The sequence below is a fragment of the Pinus tabuliformis genome, chromosome 6 (assembly GCF_031772625.1).
Source record: "Pinus tabuliformis cultivar Carrire ecotype Pingquan chromosome 6, CPIR1, whole genome shotgun sequence".
Classification (NCBI taxonomy): domain Eukaryota; kingdom Viridiplantae; phylum Streptophyta; class Pinopsida; order Pinales; family Pinaceae; genus Pinus; species Pinus tabuliformis.
The window spans coordinates 1308218555-1308244922 of record NC_142292.1 but is presented as its reverse complement, the minus strand read 5'-3'; the positions used below and the strand labels follow the sequence as shown (position 1 = coordinate 1308244922).

Below are 26368 nucleotides of genomic sequence, written 5' to 3'. Positions count from 1 at the left end.
GTCCATCCACGAAGGCGTCACCCTTGAAACATCCCGACTTTGCACAGGAACACTAGGAAGGACCATCAAAGAAGAAACCTCCACCTCCGTCGTTTGGGTGCTTGCCGATACCAGAGACCTCGGGGGATCCGGCTGTTTCCCAGAAAGCAGAGGGCAATCTTTGTACAAGTGTCCAACCTCGTGACATTGCCTGCAACGAAAGGGGATGCCCTCATAGTCTAAGATCTGCCACCTGGTGATCTCGCCCATCTGTAGCCGGTAGCTCTCCACCAGACCTTCCCGGGTGTCTAGGTGCACCAGAATTATAACAATTGCCATGCAACCTGTATCCTGATAAGATCTATCATGGTCCAGGTATACTCCCATGTCATCACCAATGCACAGAAAAATGTCCCTTGCCTGGAATTGGAGAGGGATTCTAGGGAGACGCACCCAAATCGGTCTTGCTCCCATGTTTTCCTTCTCTGGGTCAAACAATGGTGACCAACATTTGAGCAGGGCTGGTTTCATTTCTATGTGCCAGTACCGAGTCAAGACCTAATCCACCGGTTCTGATTGTGAAAACATGAGGGCGAACCAGCCCCTTGACATTGTGATGACGACAGGGAGCTGCTCCATCAGGTTCCCCCAAACCGTTGCAATCCATTTTTTTAATTGTGCCGAGGTCTAATTTTGGCCACGGACCCTGCCCACCAGAACCATGCTCTCCGTCAGCGCAGCTTGGGCCATACTTATACCAGCCCCAAAAACAAGAAGCCAACCACGCTCCCGAATCTTTGATAACTTTGATCTCCCCCCCCCCCCAGGTTTGTTTTGCGGGCTTAAGGGCTGCTGTGATCCCTTTGCTTGAGGGTTTTCATTTGAGTCCGAGGCCCTGTTTTCTTCTGGACCTATGTCCTGTCTGGAGATGCCATCGTAGAAACCCGAGGAGTGAGTGTTTGAGGCAGAAACTGGGTGGGAAAAACCGTCATGTGCAATCCCAAGTTCTCTGTAGGAATGAGGCGAAAAACCCCGCAACTCCGGTGTTGTTCCACAACCCCCCGTCGTAGTCACACCCATGCAGCCCTGAAGAGCTTCGATACTCTACTGAGCATGTGCCCAGGTCTGCAGTTCCGAAGGTGACAGGATAGTAAGAAAAGGCGAGTCAGTACCCTCACCAGACATAATAGGCCTTCCGACACCGCGGCTGCCGGTTGAGAGAAGCCTAACCCTTGGAGGGTTACCTCCATGTCTTCCATTAACGAGGAATGGTCGGCAACCTGCACATCCAATAGAAGGGTTGTTTCTGGTACCTTCCTCACACCCGACGTGTGTTTATCTTCTACCTAGATATCCGATGAGGCCAAGGTGTCAGATGAATAATCAAGCAGTTTCGCATCCATGCATAAACCCAACGCCGTTTAGATGAGTCGGTTGCTGTTCCGAGAATCTCGGGCGAAACCCCGACAGTCGCTGACCCCAAGTGAAAACTTCAAAGCTCCCGGAGTCCGACAGTCATATATTATCCCTATTCGCCACATCCGTCATAAACAAACCCTAACTGCCGCGAAAAGTCCAAAAGGAAGCCCTAGGTAAAAACCGTGGTTGTTCCCCAACCTCTGACTATGAAAACAATGGTAAATAACCTCGGGAAGAAAGGGTAAAAGTTAATAGGACTCTTTCGGTCTGGTAACATGTGCTAATTGCGTCTGGAGCCCGAGAGCAGGTGGAGAAAACAATAAAATCACTGGTAGTGAAAACACAAGAAGCACATGAAAAGCACAAAAACGATCACGGGTAGCTTACCGCCAAGGTAGCCTCCGTTACAATACCAGGACCTGCAATAAACCAGAAAACCCTAGCCCCCCCTTCAAAACCCTCCAGCTCCATCCATTTCGTTCCAATCAATTAGGGCCAAATTATTATTAATATTATGAAACAAAACATTATTAACCCTAATATTAGTATTAATAAAAATAGAGATGGCACATGTTATTGACCCATGGTATTCACGTGGTAAAAATAAAGATGGCACATGGCATTGACCCATGGTATTCATGTGGAATGTAGCCTATTTAAAAGGGGAAATTAAGCTAGCATAGATCCATCTTTACTCTAGATCCACTAAGCGCTGAGTGGGATCAAATATCTTGATATGCAAACTAGCATAGAGTGAAAAAATATTTGATCCCTCTCGGCGCTTAGTAGATCCGGAGTAAAGATGGATCTATGCTGGTTATGTAGGAAGGGGATTCTTATGTGACCACTTGTTGGCTCTTGGATGTGACAACCTCGTTGTACATATATTTTGATTTATGATGAAACAAATGATGTATTTTTCAAAATAAAAATCGTACTTGTTTAAAAAATGTTGTGAAACTCTCTACTATGTTTAGAGGCAGGACCCATTTAATTTGGCCTCTATTGGATTCTTGAAAGAAGTTTTTGACCACATTGGGATACCAAATAATAATATTGAAAAAAACAATGGAAGAAGTCTAAGCGAGAGAGCAAATGAAATTACTGACGTACACGTAAAACTCTATAACTTTTGTGTGATCCTATTTTTTAAGCAGCACATATCTCGAGAGTACATTTATTTACTTGTTGAGATATGCTTGTGACAGTACTTTCATTATGTTTGTTTTGATTTTAGAAAGAAAATAGCTGCTATGATGTTCTGAGATGATATTTTTTCAATGTTTATAATGGGTGCGATGAGGTTCAGGCACCTTGCCTTTTAATCTGACCTATGAAATGCTTACATTAAAGTTTAAATCCATGGAACGGGCTTAGATCGAGCATCATCCTGTTAATTTTTACATATATTTACAGAGTAAAGGTTTACACTCGTGGGTTCCATGACAGAATTTCCTAATGATCAGTCTCTCCAGGAATTACTCTCTGGATTATATGATTTGATTTCTTCATATATTATTTCAATTCATATGAATGGACATGCATGAAATACCTCAGATCTTTTGCATATACATTTCCCCATGTTGTTTCAGATTTCAGTTCCTTAGAGATGTTTATTGCATTATAACAAAGTTAACAACCTTGCTTAAATTGCAATTGGTGTTTTTTATTGAATTGCAGTCGAACAATCTAATACTGAGGAGTCATGATAAGAGGTTTCGTCCAATTTTCTTTAGCAAGGTCTACAACATTCTATCTCAGTTTCACTTTTATGCATTTTTTTTTTCATTTGGTTATCTTGTTTTCACTTATACACTTAATGAGAATGAATAAGGGATTTCTTTTTGTTATTTAATGTTGGTTATTAACTTTTGATAATATGCAAACTAATATTCTTATTAGGAAGATTGTTTGGGAACATAATTGAGCTCGCTTAAAATAATTATTTGTAAATGGATTTGAGATAAATAAAGGTGTTAAGTATAGTAGAATATGGTTGATAATATAGGGCTTGCTAGTAGCGACTGGGTTGAACCTGATGATCATAGCTTATCATCAAATAAATGAAATTAAAAAGTGATATTCTGCTGAACTACTTACAAAACAGAATTTAAGTGGGCTCTAATATTGTGAAGAACACAAGAGGCTACAACCACGTTATTCTTTGAACCCACCCTTATTCTAAGGTGTTGAAAGAGGGAGGTTATCCATGCAACTAGTGAAAGAGTGTCAATGTAACTCTAAAAAATAAAAACGGAACCTAAAAATGGATGATAGGGGAACTGGAAAACAAATAAAACTGGTATAAAGATATGGAGATTTATTAGAAGAACAGTTGTTTAATTTGACAATATCAAAATTTGCATACCCACTAGCATAAATCACATAACAACAGATTGAGAGAGAACCATTCAAACTAACTGATTATTTCCCAATAGTCTTTTATGTGGTTATATGGAGGAAATGACTATTCACTTGATATTCCCAATTTTTTGTTTCTAAAGAAGGCTAATCATATTTAAAGTCATCTCACATTGAGTTTATTACAAAGTAGACTTTCTAACTTACACTTGTAAAGAAATAGGTAGGACAATTAAATATCCAAACTTTATCACCCTCTGTGTTGGAAAGTAACTAGGTTTGGTCTTCATAATGACATGTGTAATTGTGATTTTATGTAAATGATGTAAAGAAGAAAAATAAAATTATTATTGTAATGCTCACCTCATGGGTTTCATGAGCAAGGAATTTTATTTTTAGATGGATCCCATTGTGAGCCTTTAGGATTTGTCATCTAGTCATAAAAGTCAAAGAGAGTCAATGTCATGTATGAAGAACCCTTCTTGGGCATGTTACAAATGTATATCAGTCTATAGGATTGTCTAGTAGCCCTCCAAGACAAGCACAAGTTATTCCTCTTCAAGTCAGCCTCAAGATAAAATAAAGAACACATGTCGGCTTCACCTAATGGAGACACAACTGTTCATATGTTCATGTCGGCTTATTTATGTTGGACAACAACTATATATACAGGGCTAGGGTCTTCACATCACAAGACTACAAAACTCAGGCTAACACAGAGAAGTAGAAGTTCGGATCTTTTTTTGAAACAAGTTCGGACATTACAGTGGAGACATTTCGATGAAATTACAGTGATTAAGGTTCGGTATTATCACAAAGAAGAAGTCTCTCTGTCCCGGTGTCATTACAGTTCAGAAAACCATAGTCTTAGTGCCATCTTAGTGTGACCACAATTCGTTGCTATCACAGTTTTGGTGACCATCTCAGTGTGCTCGGATAGGAGATGATCTCAGTGTGACCACAATTCATTTTGATGCTACCGCTGTAACTATGTTTCAGTGCCACCACAATGAGAAAGGCTCGATGCCACAACAGTATGAAGGAATCGATGTTATCATAGTTAGGACTCAATGCCATCACAGAAGTGAGATCTTGGTGCTGACTCAGTAAGGAGATCTCGGAGTCATGTCAGTGACAAGGCCTTGGTGGTGATAATGTCTTGGAGCTAAGAAGATCGAAGTGGAAGAGGAGTCGAGAAGAGGAAAAAAGCAGAAGGTTGACAGTCAAGAGAACTAGTGTCTTGGTCGTGGAGTGGCAAATAGGTCAAAGGTCTTGGTCTTGGTATTCGTCAATTGGAATCTCTATAAAAAGAATTTGGGCGGGTTTTCCTCTCAAAGAGTGAGAGGTTTTGGTCTTGGCTGATAGACTACATTCTGTGTCTCTTGTCTATTTATGTTCATGCATTCATAGCTATTTGATGAAGAAGAACACTAATAACCTAAGTAAAAGAAGATCCTAATCTAAAGAAGTAAAAGGCACTCACAAGCAGTTACTAATTGAAGATAAATCACTTAATACTTGATGCCCTAGATTTCTCAACATGGTATCAGAGCTAAGGTAACAAAGTCAAGAAAGTGCATCTAATCAAGAGACGCTCAAGGATCAAGTTTCAAGGAAGGCATCAAAGCAAAGATCATTGTGAAGTCAAGATCTACAAAGGAAGCATCATAACCAAAGAAGAAGCCTACAAAGAAGTTGGTGGAACCCTCAAGACATCTCAAGAGACCACAAAGACCCTACTCAAGTTGAAGAACTTATACATCAAGTTCCTTCCTAGAGAAGCTAGATCAAAAGGTGGTGTCATCTCACTCCTTGTGAGATCAAGGTTCATTCTTGAAAGAAAACTACCTTCATCAAGAAGAAGTTTTCTATCCTCTATGCCATCATCAACATCAAAGAAGAAACAAGGAGAAAGGAGCATCCTTTCAAGTAAGTATATGACCTTATTTGAATTTGTCAAAATGTCTTTTTGCAAGGAAAGCAACAAATTGGTTGAGGCTTGTTAAAATTGGCAACTAGGGCCAAACTCCATGTGGGTCATCTTATTCATGGCTGATAATATTTTTATTAGATTCCTTTCATCGAGAAGTGTAGGATTGATCTAAAGATCATCTGATTCCGATAAGTATTTATGGAGATATGAATTTATTTTGATTATGGAATAATTATCAAGCCGACCTACAACTCATGTAGGCTCAGAAACCCAACAGTCTCATCTAATCAATCATCAACAATTGTGTATAAATACAGGAGGTCTTTTTCTCATTTGGATTCACTCAACTCATCTCATCTCTCTCTCTCTCACCCGAGCCGAAAAGGGTCATTCGAAATCCTGGACTAGCACGCACTGGTGCGTGGTGAAGTCTTGCACTGGTGCGTGGCGAAATCTGGCACTGGTGCGCGGCGAAATCTTGCACTGGTGCGCGGCGAAATCTTGCACTGGTGCGTGGCGAAATCTTGCACTGGTGCGCGGCGAAATCTTGCACTGGTGCGCGGTGAAATCTTGCACTGGTGCGCGGCGAAATCTTGGATTGGTTCACGGTGAATGACTCACCGATGGAGACTTGACAAGTTCGATCTAAGGTTTGCTGCCCTAGTTTAGGGCTGATCTGGGGTTTGCTGTTGCTGATGTAAATTAGATTTATGTACTATTTCTCTCTGCTGAATTATTGAAGATAAAGGAAGATTTGATCAAAGGGTTTCCCCATATTGGGGTTTGTCCCTGGCTAGTCGCCACATCTTGTGTCTCTTGTCTTGGCTTGTTTTCTGTCGATCGTTTAATGTTCTATCTGCACTTTACTTAATGTACATGTGATTGCTAATCTGTGGATAATAATAAGAAAGATAAGTAAACTGCTATAATCATAGAACTTACCATAAATTAACAGGGCTTCAAACTATCTTGCATGGAAGAAAAGGATAGATCTAAATCTCATTGAAAATGAGGTCATGGATCATGTCAAAGGATCTATCACAAAACTAGGAGAGGAAGATGCTCAAGCTCTTGCCAAGTATATGAAAGGGGAAGTTAGGGCTCAAACGATTCTTATAAAATCCATCAAGGATCCCCTCATCCCATATGTATCTAAACTCGAAACTTCAAAAGAAATCTATAACAAACTGGTAGAGTTGTATTCCGTAAGAACTGTTGGAGAAGTCATCTCATTAAGGCAAGAACTCTACAAGTTGAAGATGTCTAGGGAAGATGGAATAGCCTCATACTTTATGAGGATATTTGAGATCCGGGATCAACTACAAGATCTGGGAGAAGTCATGTCTGATAGTGAAATGACTACAATTGTATTAAATGCACTACCGGAGGAGTGGGGTAACTTCACTTCAAGTATCTATGGGAAGAAAGAAGCTACTCCATTCCAGGATCTATGGTCACTATGCAAGATTGAAGAATCTAGACTAATGGCCAAATCTGATGTGGGAGTAGGTGAGCAAAGTCAAGCTTATGCTACAATTACAAGAAGAAAGGGAAAATTTGGAAAGTCTGGTTCTTGGAAAAAGATAAGGGACATGTCTAAGATTCAATGCTACGAGTGTCAAGAATCTGTGCTCTACAACAAAAATTGTCCTAATATCAAGAAGGACAATAACAAAAGAGGAAGAGAAGAAGCCCATATCACCGAAGAAGTGGAGGAAGCTGAAAAGAAGAAATCCTAGAATGAGGAAGTAAGAGATCTCTATTATGATTGAAATAGTCTTCCTCACCTAAGTTCTTAAGTTCCAAAGTCTTCTATTGTAAGATATGGCTATCATTATTCACTAAGAAAAATGATGGGATGCATCATGGCATCATAGAAACATTGAAAGCAAGAACTCGGGACATCATCATAGAGAAGCATGAAATATGGTTAGAATCAATGGAAGTCAAGGATATAGCCCTTGGGAATCTCATTGGGAACATAAGTGGCAAGGTTCTCTAGTACAAGGTTCACCATACATCTGTCAAAAGGAAACATCTGCTGATGGGGATACTTTAGATCCTCAAGATTCTCTGACGAAATCTTTATTGAAAGGTTCACTGATCATGAGGGGAAGCAAGTGTTTCATCAAGAATTCCAAACTTGTGGAATTCATGGAATGATGGCATGATGACATAAAAGTGAAGCAGATCAAGGGATTGAAGCTCTTTCAATTGAGGAAGCTGCTGTAGGAAGTTTGGATGACCCAAAGGAAAAATGAGGTATGTATGCTTACATTTGATATTGTGGAAGTCATGTCATATGGTTGCATATATCATGAATCAATGCTCTATCTTAAGAGCATGATCAAAAGAAAGGATCTCCTCCCTCAAAGGGATGCATGAATGCATGGGTCACACATTCACTAGATGAAATCAACATAATATGTCCTCAAATGAAGTATGAGGTGGTTGACTATAATTGAAGAACTCTGAAAGCTCTTGGGAATGAAATGTGTGAAGAAAGGAAGGAAGAGATCATGGAATATGCAATAATGGTAAAGACAATCAACATCCGAGAGACTAAGAAGATTTGACTAGGATATCTCCATGGAAGATATGAAGACTCTAATGGAGTTTGAAAAAGAAAGAGACCCTTGACAATATATATTTTTGGGAGATGTGTCGATATGTATGCAGGATGCTAATGCAAACTCGAAGATGTCATGATGAAAGACCATCACAATGGTAATGTTGATTTTAATGTTCATTCCTTTATTTTTGAACAAATATCTGGATGGGTTTATGCAGGGCTGCTAAGGGAAGATCTATGGATATCTTCCACCACCGATGCATGCGTAGTAGGAGGAAAGATCCTTAAGTAAACATGGCATGAAGGCAGGCCAGATATGGATTGATGGGTCACTTTTTGATGATGATATGGCTAACTCATGGATGAAAGTGATGGATGGTCGCTGCCCTATGTAGAAGTCCCAAACACGAAGACTCCTAGATAACGAAAAGAAGATCATGACATCATGAGGAGGAGTTCTTCAAGCAGCTAGTTATCCCATGATCTCCACTTGAGGAGCTGTTGTAGGTCCCTAATTAAGGAGCCTGGAAACAAGTTTTTTACTTGGAAGAAACTTGAAAAATTCCTAAGCCAAGAGGAAGCTTAGGTACATTCCTTCTGTAGGAATGAGTACATTCCTTTATTGGAATAGATATATCCTCCCTAATTAAGAGGGAGAGATAGACACATCATTCTTGTCTTCACTTGGGAAGAAAAAATGGAGGATTGGGTAAGCATCTGGCATCCGATGCTCTTTGAGGATGTATTAGGGCATCCAAGATAAGAGTAGTCATTGAGGACCGATATTCTTTGAGGAATGGGAATCCAAGATAAGAATAGTCCTGGTGGAACACACCCTGAGAACTCGGGTGGGGTATGTTTCAGGAGAGACAATGATCAGCCTGATCAGGGTGTCTATAAATCATTGGTATCGCTAGCATTGTGCTCGGATCTCGTGGTGAGAGAGAGTTGTTAGTCAAGGCCTTGCTATGTGACAATGTTGGTTGATATGATGCTATACAAATGGGTTACCAATCTGATTCTTATTATGAGAAATTCTTCAGATTGAGAATGACCAAGTACCATTATGAATACCTCCCTAGTTAAGAGGGAGTGTTGGAAAGTAACTAGGTTCAGTCTTCATAATGACATGTGTAATTGTGATTTTATGTAAATGATGTAAAGAAGAAAAATAAAACTATTATTGTAATGCTTGCCTCATGGGTTTTGTAAGCAAGGAATTTTATTTTTAGATGGCTCCCATTGTGAGCCCTTAGGATTTGTCATCTAGTCATAAAAGTCAAAGAGAGTCAATGTCATGTATGAAGAACCCTTCTTGGGCATGTTACAAATGTATATCAGTCTATAGGATTGTCTAGTAGCCCTCCAAGACAAGCACAAGTTATTCCTCTTCAAGTCGGCCTCGGGATAAAATAAATAACACATGTTGGCTTCACCTAATGGAGACACAACTGTTCATATGTTCATGTTGGCTTATTTATGTCAGACAACAACTATATATACAGGGCTAGGGTATTCACATCACAAGACTGCATATCTCGGTCTAACTTAGAGAAGCAGAAGTTCAGATCATTTTCTGAAACAAGTCCGGACATTACAGTGGAGACAGGTGCCATCGTAGTGTGACCACAGTTCATTGCTATCATAGTTTTGGTGACCATATCAGTGTGCTCAGATAGGAGATGATCTCAGTGTGACCACAATGCGGTTTGATGCTACCATTGTAACTATGTTTCGATGTCACCACAGTGAGAAAGGCTTGGTGCCACCACAATATGAAGGAATTGATGTTATCACAGTGAGAAGGATTCAATGCCATCACAAAAATGAGATCTTGGTGATGACTCAGTAAGGAGATCTCGTTGTCATGTCAGTGACAAGGTCTCGATGGTAATAATGTCTCGATGCTAAGAAGATCGAAGTGGAAGAGGAGTCGAGAAGAGGAAAAGAGTAGAAGGTTGACAGTCAAGAGAACTAGTGTCTTGGTCTTGGAGTGGCAAATAAGTCAAGGGACTTGGTCTTTGTATTCGTCAATTGGAATCTCTATAAGAAGAATTTGTACGGGTTTTCCTCTCAAAGAGTGAGAGGTTTTGGCCCTGGCTGATAGCCTACATTCTGTGTCTCTTGTCTATTTATGTTCATGCATTGGTAGTTGTTTAATGAAGAAGAACACTAATAACCTAAGTAAAAGAAGGTCCTAATCTAAAGAAGTAAAAAGCACTCACAAGCAATTACTAATTGAAGAGAAACCACTTAATACTTGATGCCCTAGATTTCTCAACACTCCCTTGATGGTCATACTGGAGACTATACTGAGCTTATCTCTGAAATGCACAAACGTATCTAGAATGAGAGCCTCAACGATTATTTTTGCAGTCTACTCCCAAGTTCCACAATATTGTAGCTCTATTTAGTATTTCTACATTTTCCATCGGCTATCAAATGTAGTAGCAATGTACTTCCACATGCTTTGTTTATTTGTGGAAATCAAGATTCTTTCCAACTTCAAACCACTTTGATTATTGTAGTGAAGCATAGTAGGACAAGTTTGTGCAACTAATAAATTATCAAGTATCCTTCTCAATCAAACTGCCTCACAAGCTGCGATCACTACTTCCATATAGTCCACTTTAATGGAGGAAAATGATACTGCATGTTGCTTCTTACATAGACACAAAACTGCACCTATAACTTGGGTGAATCTTGAAACTAATATAACTGTTACCAACTTCATTGTTTGAATGTTTCTTCATTATCGATTCCCTCTTGCTGTGCATAACCTTTTGCAATCAACTTTGACTTATGCTTTCCTTGTGAACAATTTGCATTATATTTTGTCATGTATATCCGTTTCCAACCTGCTATTGTCCAAAATTGCTCTTAAATTATAAATGCATAATAATGAGTGCAATCATGAAGAGAACTAAAAAGGGTTATCTGATGCCACTACAATAGCTCCTTTGCTCATTTAAGGCCAACTCTCCTTTGGCACAAGGGGGTGCCCCTAAGGCTAGGATTACTAAATCTGACCCTGAGGTCTGTTGCACACGTTTTGTCACAGTTCCAAGGAAGCAATTGTGCCAAAGTTTACAAAAGATCAGAATCATCAACCTTAAACTTATTATGTCATTGTAAAGCCACTCTGCAAATTTGTAATGTAAATGATGCTAGTACGACCGTGTAATTATGTAACAACTAGGTAAGCCTATGATTTTGGGGACGAATTTCATCCTAGGAGGTTTTTTAACCTCACTGATTAGCTATGTTTCTAAACACGGCTAACTGGAAAAGTTTTTTCCCTCCAGCTTAAACCCCAAAGCTAGGGTGAAATTTATTATCGAAGTTGTTAAAATATGAAACTGCAGTCAAATTCCACTTTGGGAAGCTCCTTTGATGGATATAATGATTGCATCGAATTCCTCTTTTCGAGAGGACCAAAATCGACCTAAAGATCACTCAAATCGGATAAAGGAAAGTGTACTTATGAAAAAAAGACCACATGTGCATATTTGATAAGGTTGGCCTTAAAGAAAATTGGACACCCTTGGAAGGCTGTAAATACGAGTGTCCTCTACCTCATTTCGACATCATCATGAGATACTCTTGTATCTTGGTTTTTGGCTTGCATAGGTCTGAGGTTCATCCACGGAGGAACAAGTCCACTTGAAGATGAAATCGCAGGGTCTAAAGCTCACATTTCTGTTTCAGGGTTTTGGGCTTCAGTCGTAGACACATGACAGAGAGATCGTGACTGTAGTCGCTCACTACTAGGCTCATCTGTGCAATTGAAGCATCCCAACCACACACACACTCGTCCTCCATGCGACCGACATCTAGGGTTTTAGAATCTCAGTTGCAAACTGTAGTCGCTCGTTTGTAGGCTCCAGAGAACGACTGGAAGCTTCCTAGTCGCACGCATGACTCCTTTGTATGACCAAGACCTAAATGATGGAATTTCAGTTGTCCGAAGATTTCGCTCATTGACTGCAGTGTTCAGCAATTGACGGCAGGCAGTGATAGTTCATTACAGGCTTCAGAATCAGAATTTTGAGTATAAGCATTGTTGGGTTCATTTCATGGATATTGTGTAGTTGTTTTCACTGGATAGTTATATGGATGAAGATATGGATCATTGTACTCCCTTTTGTTGAATCATTTGATGACAATCTAATAAGAAGAAGAATTTGAAAACTCCCTTAATAAACCAGCAACAACAAACAACATACCCTTCTCAAAAGGGGTTTATGCCATTCTTCAGAAAGAACAACCGAGAGATGTGTAGAAGGGACAAGAAATAGGGCACAAAATCTTGAAACTTGGGACAAATTTGAAGTACATGAGTGTCACCTGGAAAGTTCTTTTCAAACTAGATGAATTGAATGCACTCCTTTTCGAAGTGAAACAATTAGAGGGGAAGAAATTAACTCTGGCTCTAAAACTAGCTATGCTTGCTCTCATACAATCCTTGTTCTTGGAGGAACCTTATGAAGGGGCTAGACTTCCAGTTGCATCCTGTCTCAGTAACATGATGAGGTGAATTGCACCTATACCTCCTTACAATGATGACATCATGAGGAGAGTCCTCAGATTGATAGTCTAGACCTTTCAGGATTTGGATAACAGTGAGGGTCCTACTTTTGGGAAGAAGCTTGAGATTCTAAAAGCCATGGCCCTGGTTAGAACTTATGACATTATGCTTGATTTGGGGTGTGATGACTTGATCCATCAGATGTTCCAATGTTTTTTTGACATTAAGAAACATTGCCCTAACATGGTCAAAGCAAACATGTTGTCCATTATGTCTTTAGTCATGGGAGATTGCGATGCCATTTGCAGGGAATTGCAGGCTCAATTGTTGACCATTTGGAGGAGAGAACCGCTGGTTTCACCTATTGCTTATGAACTGGCCGAAAGGTTGGTTGAGTAGAACATTGGGTTGTTCAGGAGACAGTTGACCAGGGAGGAGCTGCTCAGGTTTGGTGGATCATGTAGTATGAATGAGCTGAGGAGGAAATGACTTTGCTTCGTCTGTAGGCGACCTGACCACTCATGCTTGGGTGACACTGAGGAGATGACAAAGGTAGAGCGGGTGGAGATTCCTTCTGACCTTTAGGGCGAGGATTCTTCTTTGGATGAGTCCATGGGTTCATACAAGGATGCCCCCGAGGAGCATGAGTCATGTGTTGTTGACAACAGGCCCGATTCATATTCAGGTGTGTATGATGAGCAGTCAATGGACCCTATGAGGGACATTTAGGATGATGTGTCACCAACGATGAGTTAGCATGAGCAACATACGGTGGAGCATGAGTCAGCTGAGGAGGAGGATGCGCACAGTATGCATGATGAGCCTTTTGGGGAGAGCCAGTTGAAGGTTCATATTGAGGTCATGATGGAGGAGGATGGGCAACCACCCTTGGGGTCAGCCACTGATGAGGAACAGGAAAATGTACAGATAGCTAGCAGGGTGGCAGTATCTGCAGACACATGTCCTCAGGAGGTGTTGGGGTCTGACAGGACAGTTTTGCAGGACATTGGTGGACTGGAGGAGCGTGACGAGGGAGATGGCAGCGCATCCATCTTTGGGACTACCCATTGATGAGGTGCAAACAGATGTAGTGGCAGCCAACAAAGCTACAATATTTTTAGGCAACAACCCTCTCCAGGAGTACATAGGCAGGGCTTGCAACACAACTTACCCACTTTTGCCCATTATAGAGAGAGGGGTAGGGTTTCTTGGAAAAATTTTGTTGGTTGATTGGGCAGAGCATCAAGGGTTGAGCATGGACCAGTATCAGCCTCATAGATGTATTCCTCGTACAGGTGTCCATACATTAGATTGGCGGGATATCATAAGTTGTTATCCTATTAATGGTGTGATATTCTTAGTTAGGGGCATAGTGGAGTGGGGACCCTTAGACATGATGAATACATGTTTCAGTTGGCAGTGGGATAAAGGTAGACAACTCTTCAACATTCCATCCCTGCATCAGGAGGGAGGATTAACATTGGATTGAGTCATGGATTGGATTGGAGAGAGTTGATGAGTTGGTATTCACTTTATGGAGCAACAACTTTAGCCAGAGACAGAGCACAATCTGAGCCAAGGGACTTGGGCGGTGATTGGCCATGGTGGCATTGGGATCCAGGTGGATCTACTAGTAGCAGGTTGAGTTAGAGATGGGCATGGGATCCATGTATTAGGGGATCCAGTCATGTTTGGATTGCTTGGAGGCATGATGTGGACCAATGGTTCTGTTGTAGCATTTTTTCGTTTTGGTAAGTTAGTATCAATTAGTCAAAAAATGAAAATATATTTCAGAAAATGTTAAGTTAGGATATGGACAAAGAGAATATTAAATAAAAAATGTTAGGGATATTTAATGAATAAGTCCATATCAAATAAAATGTTAGAATAGATGCCCTAAAAAATGAAGGCAAAAATAAAATGTTAGGCTAGAAATAAAAGAAAAATGATAAATTCTGAAAGTGTTGCAAATCCAAATGCCACTACTCTTAGTCCAGTTTAGTTTTGCAAATAAAAGTTGTGAGCAGATTGTTTAAATGCCACAGTTTATACAATCCAATTGTACAGTTTAATCATAATTGGATTTTATTTAAATTATTTGTCAATAGCTAGCTAATAAAATTGGCTCAACAGTTTAATCTGAGCCAATGTAAGGGATAGAATTAGATTAGTCATTAAAAGGAAATATTGAGTTGCTAGTCTAAATGCACTCGGAGAAATAAGTGAAAATGTTAGGAGAGTAAAGGGTAGGTAGACATATGAGATGTAATTGAAGCATGAAAGGATTTTATCCTAACTTGTAACATTGGAAATGTGTGCATACGGTGATGGGTTTTAATTAACCATAAATTCTAAGCACCAATGTTATTTTGTAAATATCCTAACTTCATTCATCCATTTATTCGCCCATAACCCACAATTGTCACATCTGCCATAAATCTTGACCCCACCATCACTTTCTGCCTCACGTTGTTAAATCCCTTTCATCTTACCTTACATCCCGCACACTCCCCCAAGATTCGATGGCCCACATCGCTCCTCGGCCCTCATTTGCCGTCCGAACTTTATCAGTTGGGGGGGTCCAAAGTGGGCAGTTTTGGAAACCGCCCTCTTAAACTACTTTTCCCTCATTCTAGTCTTTCGGGACTTAAAATCCCGAAACAACTTACCACCTGAAGTTGCTCCTGAACGCGGTTTACATTTGACCATTTACTGCCGCTCCAATGTCATTGTCCACATCCGCTCCATGTCACTTCCTTCGTCCAATCAGCTGTCGCCTATCTGTTATTCATTTAATTCGCAACTCCCGCGAATTTATGCCCCATAGACCCGTTTATCAGTCTCGTTGGATAATTAATGAGGATTTAGCCGTTCATTAAACAACCTCGCTCCATTTTTGTTCATTATAAGCCCTGTTCCTTCATGAAAACCGTTACACAGTATAATTCTGAAACTCAATTCATCACTGGAGATTTCGTGCTTACAGCCTAAACGACAGACTCATCATTCAACTGAATTCGTCATTCTGTTCAGAACCAAGTCCACCTATCTACTTTCAGTTATACTGTTTTTCTATTTTCACTGTGTTTCAGACCAATTTCTTCCATTTCTATCACTTTCAACCTGTAATTCACTTAACAAGATGCCTCCTAAGGGAAAATAAATTGCGGAAATCCCAAATCCTCTTACTCATCCATAGGTTGATTTCCATGATACTCCCCTCGTCGATAGCGATTGTAAAATCATTGAGTCTTCCTCTCAATTTGATTTATATGAAATTTACTGCTGGATGGAGGATCAATTAATTGATCAGACAGATGAAATAGGACTTTGGGACTCCCACCTTCCCCACTACATTTTCCCTCAGATACACAGAGCACCTGAATTTGTTAGGAAATGCCATGAATCCTATGATCCCACTCAAAGAGCAATCATTTCACCCACAGGAGAAATCCTCTGTTTCATCAATGTTGAGTCCATTGAAAAGATGTTGCAAGCCCCAACTATTGCACCAACCCATCCTTTTTCTCATGAAAGCCTGATAGAAGCTTATCAAAAGCTAGATTTTACTAAAAGATCCCAGACTCTTGAACTTTTCCTAGCTATAGATAGTCCTCTGCCTAAAAGAAACCCTCCCTATGATTCATCCATGTTCCCTGACAGAACCAAGCAAATCACCACTATTTTGTCCTATCTGCTTGGTTACAATTATGATCAATATGTTAATGAAGCCATCCTAGGTTTCTTGTCAATATTTTCTACTGATTCCAAACCCACTGTTCTCTATAACTTTAGCCAATTCCTAGCTGAAGCCATACATGAGCAATTTGTCCAGTTTAACACTGAAGAAGTATTCAAGTATGCTTCAGTACTTGTATACCTTTTTATATATTTTCAGGGAGACAAATTTCCATTCACCTTACAAAAGCTAGATGAGGAAGGCAACCAACAGTGAATGGTCTTTTGGACTTCAATGGGAATGAAGGAGAAAGGAGAATTTACATATAAACAATTCATAGAATTGTTTATTCATCCAGCTATTAGTCTTATGAGCAACACTCCAGTACCAAGAATCATTGATGAAATTGTTAAAGTGTTGCAAGTTGCAACTAGTTGATCAAGCCACAAAAGGAGATTGGTATATTTACCAAAACTATACAGAAATCAGGGTTTATGGTTGTGAGCTTCCACCCTACAAACTTCCCAAGTACCTCCCCATCAAAATCTCTGCATTGGAATATACTAGGCAGAGGTTAAATGCAGATGAAGTACACTTTGTGGCTGCAAAGAAGAAATCACAATTCAAGCTAAAAACTCAAGTCGGTCATCTGCAACACTAGAGCAGCAGGAGAAGAAGTAGACAGGTTATTAAATGAAATGAAGTTTGGTCTTAGTTTCACTTGGTCTTATGACCCAATGGGAGTGATTTCTAAACTCAGGGTTGAAAATAAGTTTACTGCATATCACCACACAGCCAGACCTGAAATAGAGCAGTACAAAAATCAGTTGGAATGGAAAGAGAACACCCTTCAAGAAGCTGAAGAGTAGGCAGTTTCTACTTCAAATGTACAAACTCCACTTGCATAGGAAAAGACAGCTAAACGAGGAAGGGAAGAATAGTCATCCCCTACAACTGAAGCATCAAGCTAGGGCTTTAGGATTGTGCATAGAAAGAAGAGACCTAGGATCTTTGTGATTGTTGGTGCAACAAATGAGTCTCAGAAAACAACATTTGATGGACTTGGAGAGACTTTGCTCTATACACAGTCTGGTGGACAGTCTACCCAGTCCCCAACTCATTCCACTACTTCTCAGGAACAACAGGTAATTCAGACCAGTGGAAGCATTCAGAAGGACAAGGAGGAGGACATCTTTCATGTTTTCAGTGAGATTAAAAAGAAGAATGAAGAATTGAAATTGAACACCTATACCCAATTCTGGAAACATTCCTCCAGCTCTCAAGCCAGACTTCTTTCAGTCTTTGACTCTGAGAAGGGAAAGATGCAGATGGCTTTCCTGCAAGCTCAAATTCCACAACCCAGGACTCCTGCACATTATCACAAGCAATCCTCATTTGAGTTTAATGTAAAAGATGTACATCTAATTGACCAAATTGAGATGCACAAACAAACTGGCCAGATGATTTCTTCCACTTTAACTCATACTGCCATGAGTTTGTCAAAGTTGCAAGTCACCTTGGCCAATACACAGTCACAGCTCAAGTTGGAAAAAGTTTCCTCACTGGCAAAGGACACCAAGATCAAATCTTTGGAAGATCTGGTGCTGAAGATGGGATATGATCCCTCAAACATAAATGCAGCAGCTGCCATCTTCTGAGGATCCAATGACCAAGGAGATTGAAGAAACTGAGACTCAGAAATCTGACATGATGAAGCTCATCATGGAACAAAATATGCAAATAAAACAGATGGAGGAGCAAATGGAAAAATTGGTCAAAGAGAAAGAGGAAGTTGTCAAGAGGACTCAAATTCCAATGGATGTAGTTCCTCTTTCAGCAGTCTCTATAACCAGAGTTTCTACTTCAGGCACATCACCAACTACAGGTACAACAGAAGGAGCTGAACAACTTGCAGAAGCTGTTCAAAATCTGTCCATTCAGACAGTTGAAATTAAGAAGTTGCAGGATGAACTGAAGGAATTAAAACATATGAAGGCAGTTGCAGACAGTTCACATGCAGCCGAGTTGCAGAGGACAAAAAGTCAAATTGAAGTTTTGCAGAAGGAAATCAAAGAATCTTACCTTGGAAACAAACTAGGTTTGGTAAAGGAGATCTATGGGAAGAAATTACTGAATCAATCAAGGATATCTGGCCCTATATTAAGATAATCTTTGACCAAAAAGACCTGTTGGAGAAAGCTCAGGAAGCTATTGAAACTATTTCTAAAGAGCTTGAGGACATGCCAGAAATTGCTTCTGAAATAATCAAGTTCCTGAATTCTAAAGACAACTATGAGCTTGAAGAATTAGGTATAAATGACAGGACAACAACTATACTAGAAGTAAAGAAGATCATTACCAAGAAAAACCTCATCCTTCAGTTGGAGGAAAAGTGCAGCAGTGTGAATACCATAGTTCAATGATTTTTCAGCAGGTTAGAACCCTTGACCAGCAAGGGTTTGCCCTCTATGCTTGTGATAAACGACAAATTAATGCCTATTGAAGATTATGTTTGAAAGCTTACAAAGGTAGGCACCAATGCAGCTTCAGTTTCAAACATAAGAGGTGCAACAACACCAAGGGTTGTGCTGAATGCACTCAGAGATTCCTTTTTCATTTTGAATGAAATCAGACATATATTTCCAGTAAAACCCACTTTTACTAAATATACAGAGATGGATGAAGTTTATAGAAGGGTAACTAAGTTATCTATCCTAGATAAGAAACGCTGGGAAGAATTAACTAATTTACTTGACTAAAAGGGTGATCAAACAACATTCAATATTTTCAGGAACAACCATCACCAACTCAACAGTTCTCAGTTTTTCCAGCAACAATCATCAACAACTCAGCACCAAAATAGTGACAGATCACTATCAGGTTATATTCTTGATTTTTTATTTATCTATTTTTGTAAAATAGTTTAGATATTTTCTCAGTTCTAAGATTCTATAAATAACTCTCTTTCACGAGTTATTAAGGGTTGTGCACCCTTGAAGAAGCATTTCTAAACATTAAATGTACTTGACTTTTCTAAATCAACAAAGGATTCTGAATTTTGATTCATACAGTTTTGTTTTTACTGTAAGTTTTTTTCAATTTTATTTCACAGCGTTTTCTTCATATTCTTATGTTTTACAAAGATAACTAGGTAGGAGTAAATGTGTTTCAATTTTTTCCTATAAACTTCTGAAGTGATCATCTATAAAGAGAATGAATTATATAAACTGTTTGTTTAATTAATTCCCTCTAAATCATAAAATCATCAGTATCTTTTGTAAGCTTAAGCATATTTTGTTAAACCTTCTGAACCAGATAAACCAAGGAACCATCCCATTTATGCAATTGATCAAGATTTTGGTTGTTTCCAACTTTCTTCAAACCAAACACATGAAACTCAAGCGAAAATTGAAGATGTAATTGAAAGACTTGTATCGAATCAGACTGATGTCTGGAAGCTATTCTTTGATGGTTCTTGTACAAAGGATGGAGCAGGAACTGGGGTAGTGTTAATCTTACCCGAAAAAGAAAACATTACACAATCATGCAAATTTGATTTTGAAGTCACTAATAATGTAGCTGAATATGAGGCTTTCATTTTAGGACTGCAGTTAGCCAAGAGCTTAAAAGTACAAAACCTGAGTGTTTTTACTGATTCAGAGCTCATTGTTAAACAAGTTAGAAATATTTGCCAAACAAAACATCCTAGGCTTAGATCTTATCGAAATGAGGTTTGGGATTCAGTTGAAAATTTCTTCAATGCTTTTAATTTGACTTATATCCCAAGGGATCAGAATATTCATGCAGATTCCCTAGTTGTTTTTGCTAGTTCATTTAAAATCCTTGATCAAACTAATGTGCTGTATCAAATACAAGTCAAATACAGGCCATCCATCCCAGATAACCTAAAATATTGGTAGATATTCGAAGATGATGAATAGTTAAAATCTTTTCTGCAGGTTATAGATGAATTTTCAGTTCTACAAATTGATGAAAATAGAACAAAAACAATTGAAAATTCAAATGAAAATGATAATTCAGATTTCAACTCAAAAATTGCTAATCATGATATCATTCAGTTGTCTAACAATTTTATTCCCAAAGGTCTCATTCCTTTAGAGAAATTGTTTGATCAAAATGATGTCCTTAGAAACCCACAGTCAATCTCTCCACAAGATGACATAGAGGAAGTAAACATTGGAACAAATGATGACATTAGGAGCCTCAAAATCTATGCATCCTTAGATCCTGGAATTAAAGCTCAATACCTTAAGTTATTTGAAAAATACAAGGATGTTTTTGCATGGACCTATGTTGATCTAAAAACTTATGATACATCATTGATACAACATAAGATTCCTTTAAAACCAGAAGCAAAACCTTGTCAACAGAAACTTAGGAGGATTAATCAAGCACTTCTACCAACTATAGAAAAGGAAATTAAGAAAATGCTAGATGCCCAAATTCTTCTCCCTCTTAGATACTTTAATTGGGTTGCTAATTTAGTTCCTCTTAGAAAGAAGAATGGGGAAATCAGACTTTGTGTGGACTTTAGGAATTTGAATAGAGCATCATTAAAAGATAATTACCCTTTACCAAAAATGGATCAGTTACTTCAGATGGTTTCAGGAGCACAAAGACTTTCCATGCTTGATGGTTTTTCAGGTTACAATAAGATAAATGTTGATCCAATAGACAGAGAGAAGAAAACTTTTACTACACCTTGGGGTACATTTATGTACTCTAGAATTCCCTTTGGCTTGTCCAATGCTGGAGAAACCTTTCAAAAAGCTATGGACATAGCTTTTGTGGGACAAATAAACAAATTTGTAGTCATTTATCTTGATGACATAACTATTTTTTCTAATTATGATCAGAAACATCTAAAACACTTGATGAAGGTTTTTGACAGGTGTAGGAAATTCAGAATATCCCTCAATTCTAAAAAGTCTCTGTTTTCTATCAAAGAAGGAAAGTTGTTAGGCCACATCATCTCAAAAGGAGTGGTGATTGATCTCAAACGTGTTTCTGCAATAAAAACATTGTCATTACCTAGAAATAAGAAGGAGATCGAAGCTTTTCTAGGCAAGATTAATTTTTCAAGGAGGTTCATCTCGAACTATGCTGAAATTGTGAAAAACATAACTGATTTGCTCCGAAAAGATCATGAAGTTAAATGGACTGTCTCTTCTAGGTATGCATTTGACCAAATCAAGAAGGCTATCTCTGAAGCCCAAACCTTGCCTAGTCCTGATGATACCAAGCCATTCAGTATATTTTCCTTTGCCTCTGAAACAACCCTTGCTGCTGTTTTATTACAAAAGAATGAAGATTCCCATGACCAACCTATAGAATTTTTCAGTAAGGTTATGAGAGATGCCGAGCTTAAGTATGACATAATTGAGAAGCAATCTTATGCCCTTATACAAGCCCTGAAATCATTCAGGATGTATGTTCTACATTCACCTATTACTGCTTGTGTCCCTAACAGTGTTGTGAAAATTGTTTTGACCCAACCAGACACTGATGGGAAGAGGGGTAGATGGATCACTCAAAAACTGGAGTTTGATCTAGCAATCAAAACCACAAAGCTAGTAAAGGGTCAAGGATTAGCTAAGTTTCTCGCTGAATCCAACTGTAAAGTGCTTGGGATCAATTCTATTTTGGAAGTACAAGGGGAGAATCCACAAGAACCTTCCCAAAGTTTTAATGAGAAGAATCCATAAGAACCTTTTGTTCATGCAGAAGGGGAGAATCCATAAGAACGTCCTCACCATCCTGAAGAAAAGAATCCATAAGAACCTTTACCTTCAGATCAGACCATTTCTCTACACATTGATGAGAAATTTCTTTCTTCAAATTGGTATTAAGATATCGTAAATTTCTTGATCCATTTTGAATGTATAGCGTCATTCTCCAAAAGTCAATGTAAAACTCTCAAGTTGAAAGAAGTCAAGTATTGTATTATAAATGAAAATCTATACTGGAAGGACCCACTAAATATTTTGTTATTATGTTTAACAGAATCAGAAACTGAAGGAATCATTGATCAGTTTCATACAGGATTTTGTGGAGGACATTATGCTTGGAGAGCAACAACATATAAGATATTAAGGGCAGGATTTTATTGGCCCACATTGTTCTTACAAGTAGGAGCAAAGGTCAGAAGTTGTGTCCCTTGTCAGATGTTTGTTGGTAAGCAAAAACTAGCAGCTCTTCCATTGATTCCAACAATATTCTCAACACCTTTTTCCCAATGGGGACTAGATTTTATTGGAGAAATTCATCCCACTTCAAGAAATCAGCATAGATGGATTCTCACTACAACAGACTACTTTACCAAATGGGTGGAAACAATTCTAGTAAGAAATGATATTGATTCAGTAGTAATCAAATTCATTGAAGAAAATATTTTATCTAGATTTGGTTGCCCAACCCAGATTGTTACTAACAATGCCACAACATTTTCTAGTGTTAAAATGATTGAGTTTTGCCAGAAATATCAGATTCTGTTACATCATTCAACTCCATATTATCCTCAAGGTAATGGTCTTGCAGAATCATCAAATAAAAGTCTGATAAAGGTAATCAAAAAGACTTTAGCAGATCATAAAAAGAGCTGGGACTCTCATCTAATTTATGCAGTATGGGCAAACAGAATTACTCCAAAGAGATCTACTGGAAAATCTCCTTTTCAGTTAGTCTATGGGAAAGATGCAATCTTCCCTACCAACTTGGCCTTCCCTGTTTTAAAATTCCTGTAGGATTCAACTGATGAACCTGATGATTTTTCAAGGAGAATAAATCAGATTATTGAACTAAATGAAAACAGAGATGAAGTTCAATACAAATTGAAAAAATATCAGAATAAAATGAAGAGCCTGTTTGACAGAAGAGCAAGGGAAAGGGACTTCAAGGAGGGTGATCTAGTTCTAAGATGGGATTCCAGAAGAGAAGATAAGGGAAAACATGGCAAGTTTGATAACCTATGGTTTGGACCTTTAGCTATTGCCGAAGTAAAGGGAAACAACACTTTTGTACTACAAAATCTTGAGGCACTATATTCCAGTTATCTTGTTAATGGAAGGTTTCTCAAGCATTACATTCAGTACTGAGAAGTTGAAGTAAATTTCATCACTATCACTGTAAAAACTCCTGCTTATTTTACTTTTCAAGCTGTCAGTGTGATTTTTCATAGCAAAGACTCCATAGCCCACGGAGAAGACACATGGATCTGCAGGTTCTCTGCATTCTACAGGGGAAAGCAACCCCCAGTTGGAGCCGATTTTGTAGCATTTTTTGGTTTTGGTAAGTTAGTATCAATTAGTCAAAAAATGAAAATATATTTCAGAAAATGTTAAGTTAGGATATGAACAAAAAGAATATTAAATAAAAAATGTTAGGAATATTTAATGAATAAGTCCATATCAAATAAAATGTTAGAATAGATGCCCTAAAAAATGAAGGCAAAAATAAAATGTTAGGCTAGAAATAAAAGAAAAATGATAAATTCTGAAAGTGTTGCAAATCAAATGCCACTACTCTTAGTCCAGTTTAGTTTTGCAAATAAAAGTTGTGAGCAGATTGTTTAAATGCCACACAGTTTATACAATCCAATTGTACAGTTTAATCATTCGTCCATTTATTCGTCCATAACCCACAATTGTCACATCAGCCATAAATCTTGACCCCACCATCACTTTCCGCCTCACGTTGTTAAATCCCTTTCATCTTACCTTACATCCCGCACACTCCCCCGAGATCCGATGGCCCACATCGCTCCTCGGCCCTCATTTGCCATCCGAACTTTATCGGCGGGGGCGGGGGCGGGGGTGGAGGGGGGGGGTGGTGTGGTCCGAAGTGGGCAGTTTTGGAAACTGCCCTCGTAAACTACTTTCCCCTCATTCTAGTCTTTCGGGACTTAAAATATTGAAACAACTTACCCCCTGAAGTTGATCCCGAACGCGGTTTAATTTGACCGGTTACCGCTACTCCAACATCACAGTCCACGTCCGCTCCATGTCACTTCCTCCGTCCAATCGGCTGCTGCCTATCCGTTATTCATTTAATTCGCAACTCCCGCGAATTTATGCCCTATAGACCCATTTATCAGTTCCGTTGGATAATTAATGAGGATTTAGCCGTTCATTAAACAACCCCGCTCTATTTTTGTTCATTATAAGCCCTGTTTCTTCATGAAAACTGTTACACAGTATAATTCCAAAACTCAATTCATCACTAGTGATTTCGTGCTTACAGCCTAAACAACAGATTCATCATTCTGTACAGAACCAAGCCGACATCCAAGTCCACCTATCTATTTTTAGTTACATTGTTTTTCTATTTTCAATGTGTTTCACATTGATTTCTTCCATTTCTGTCACTTTCAACTTGTAATTCACTTAACAAGATACCTCCTAAGTGAAAAGAAATTGCAGAAATCCCAAATCCTCTTATTCATCCACAAGTTGACTTCCATCATATTCCCCTGGTCGACAGAGATTGTAAAATCATTGAGTCTTCCTTTCAATTTGATTTATATGAAATTTACTGCTAGATGGAGGATCAATTAATTGATCAGACAGACGAAATAGGACTTTGGGACTCCCACCTTCCCCACTACATTTTCCCTCAGATACACAGAGCACTTGAATTTGTCAGGAAGTGCCATGAATCCTATGATCCCACTCAAAGAGCAGTCATTTCACCCGCAAGAGAAATCTTTTGTTTCATCAATGCTAAGTCCATTGAAAAGATGTTGCAAGCCCCAACTATTGCACCAACCCATCCTTTTTCTCATGAAAGCTTGATAAAAGCTTATTAAAAGCTAGATTTTACTAAAAGATCCCAACCTGATAGAAGATTATTAAAAGCTATATTTTACTAAAAGATACCAGACTCTTGAAATTTTCCTAGCTATAGATAGTCCTTTGCCTAAAAGGAACCCTCCCTTTGATTCATCCATGTTCCCCGACAGAACCAAGCAAATCACCACTATTTTGTCCTATCTGCTTGGTTACAATTCTGATCAATATATTAATGAAGCTATTCTAGGTTTCTTGTCAATCTTTTCTGCTGATTCCAAACCCACTATTCTCTATAACTTTAGCCAATTCCTAGCTGAAGCCATACATGAGCAATTTGTCCAGTTTAACACTGAAGAAGTATTCAAGTATGCTTTAGTACTTGTATACCTTTTTATATATTTTCAGGGAAACAAATTTCCATTCACCTTACAAAAGCTAGATGAGGAAGGCAACCAACAATCAATGATCTTTTAGACTTAAATGGGAATGAAGGAGAAAGAAGAATTTACATATAAACAATTCATAGAATTGTTTATTCATATAGCTATTAATCTTATGGGTAGCACTCCAGTACCAAGAATCAGTGGTGAAATTGTGAAAGTGTTGCAGCTAGTTGATCAAGCCACAACAAGAGATTGGTATCTTTACCAAAACTATACAGAAATTAGGGTTTATGGTTGTGAGCTTCCACCCTACAAACTTCCCAAGTACCTCCCCATCAGAATCTTTGCATTGGAATATATTAGGCAGAGGTTAAATGCAGATGAAGTACACTTTGTGGCTGCAAAGAAGAAATCACAATTCAAGCTAAAAGCTCAGGTCGGTCCATTCATCTGCAACACTAGAGCAGCAGGAGAAGAAGTAGACAGGTTATTAAAGGAAATGAAGTTTGGTCTCAGTTTCACTTGGTCTTATGACCCAATGGGAGTGATTTCTAAACTCAGGGTTGAAAATAAGTTTACTGCATATCACCACACAGCCAGACCTGAAATAGAGCAATACAAAAATCAGTTGGAATGGAAAGAGAACACCCTTCAAGAAGCTAAAGAGCAGGCAGTTTCTACTTCAAATTTACAAACTCCAATTGCGT

General features: G+C 38.8%; 1 protein-coding gene across 3 annotated transcripts in view; it reads left to right on the top strand.

The window, feature by feature from the left end:
* The window catches only part of LOC149263420 (protein TIC 22, chloroplastic-like), a 394728-nt gene that overhangs the window by 304684 nt on the left and 63676 nt on the right, over nt 1-26368 (top strand). For all 3 annotated transcript variants that reach the window (XM_089426262.1, XM_089426260.1, XM_089426263.1), the window contains one exon: nt 3079-3138. In XM_089426262.1, the coding sequence (XP_089282388.1) occupies nt 3079-3138 (60 nt within the window). The remainder of the gene's footprint in view (nt 1-3078; nt 3139-26368) is intronic.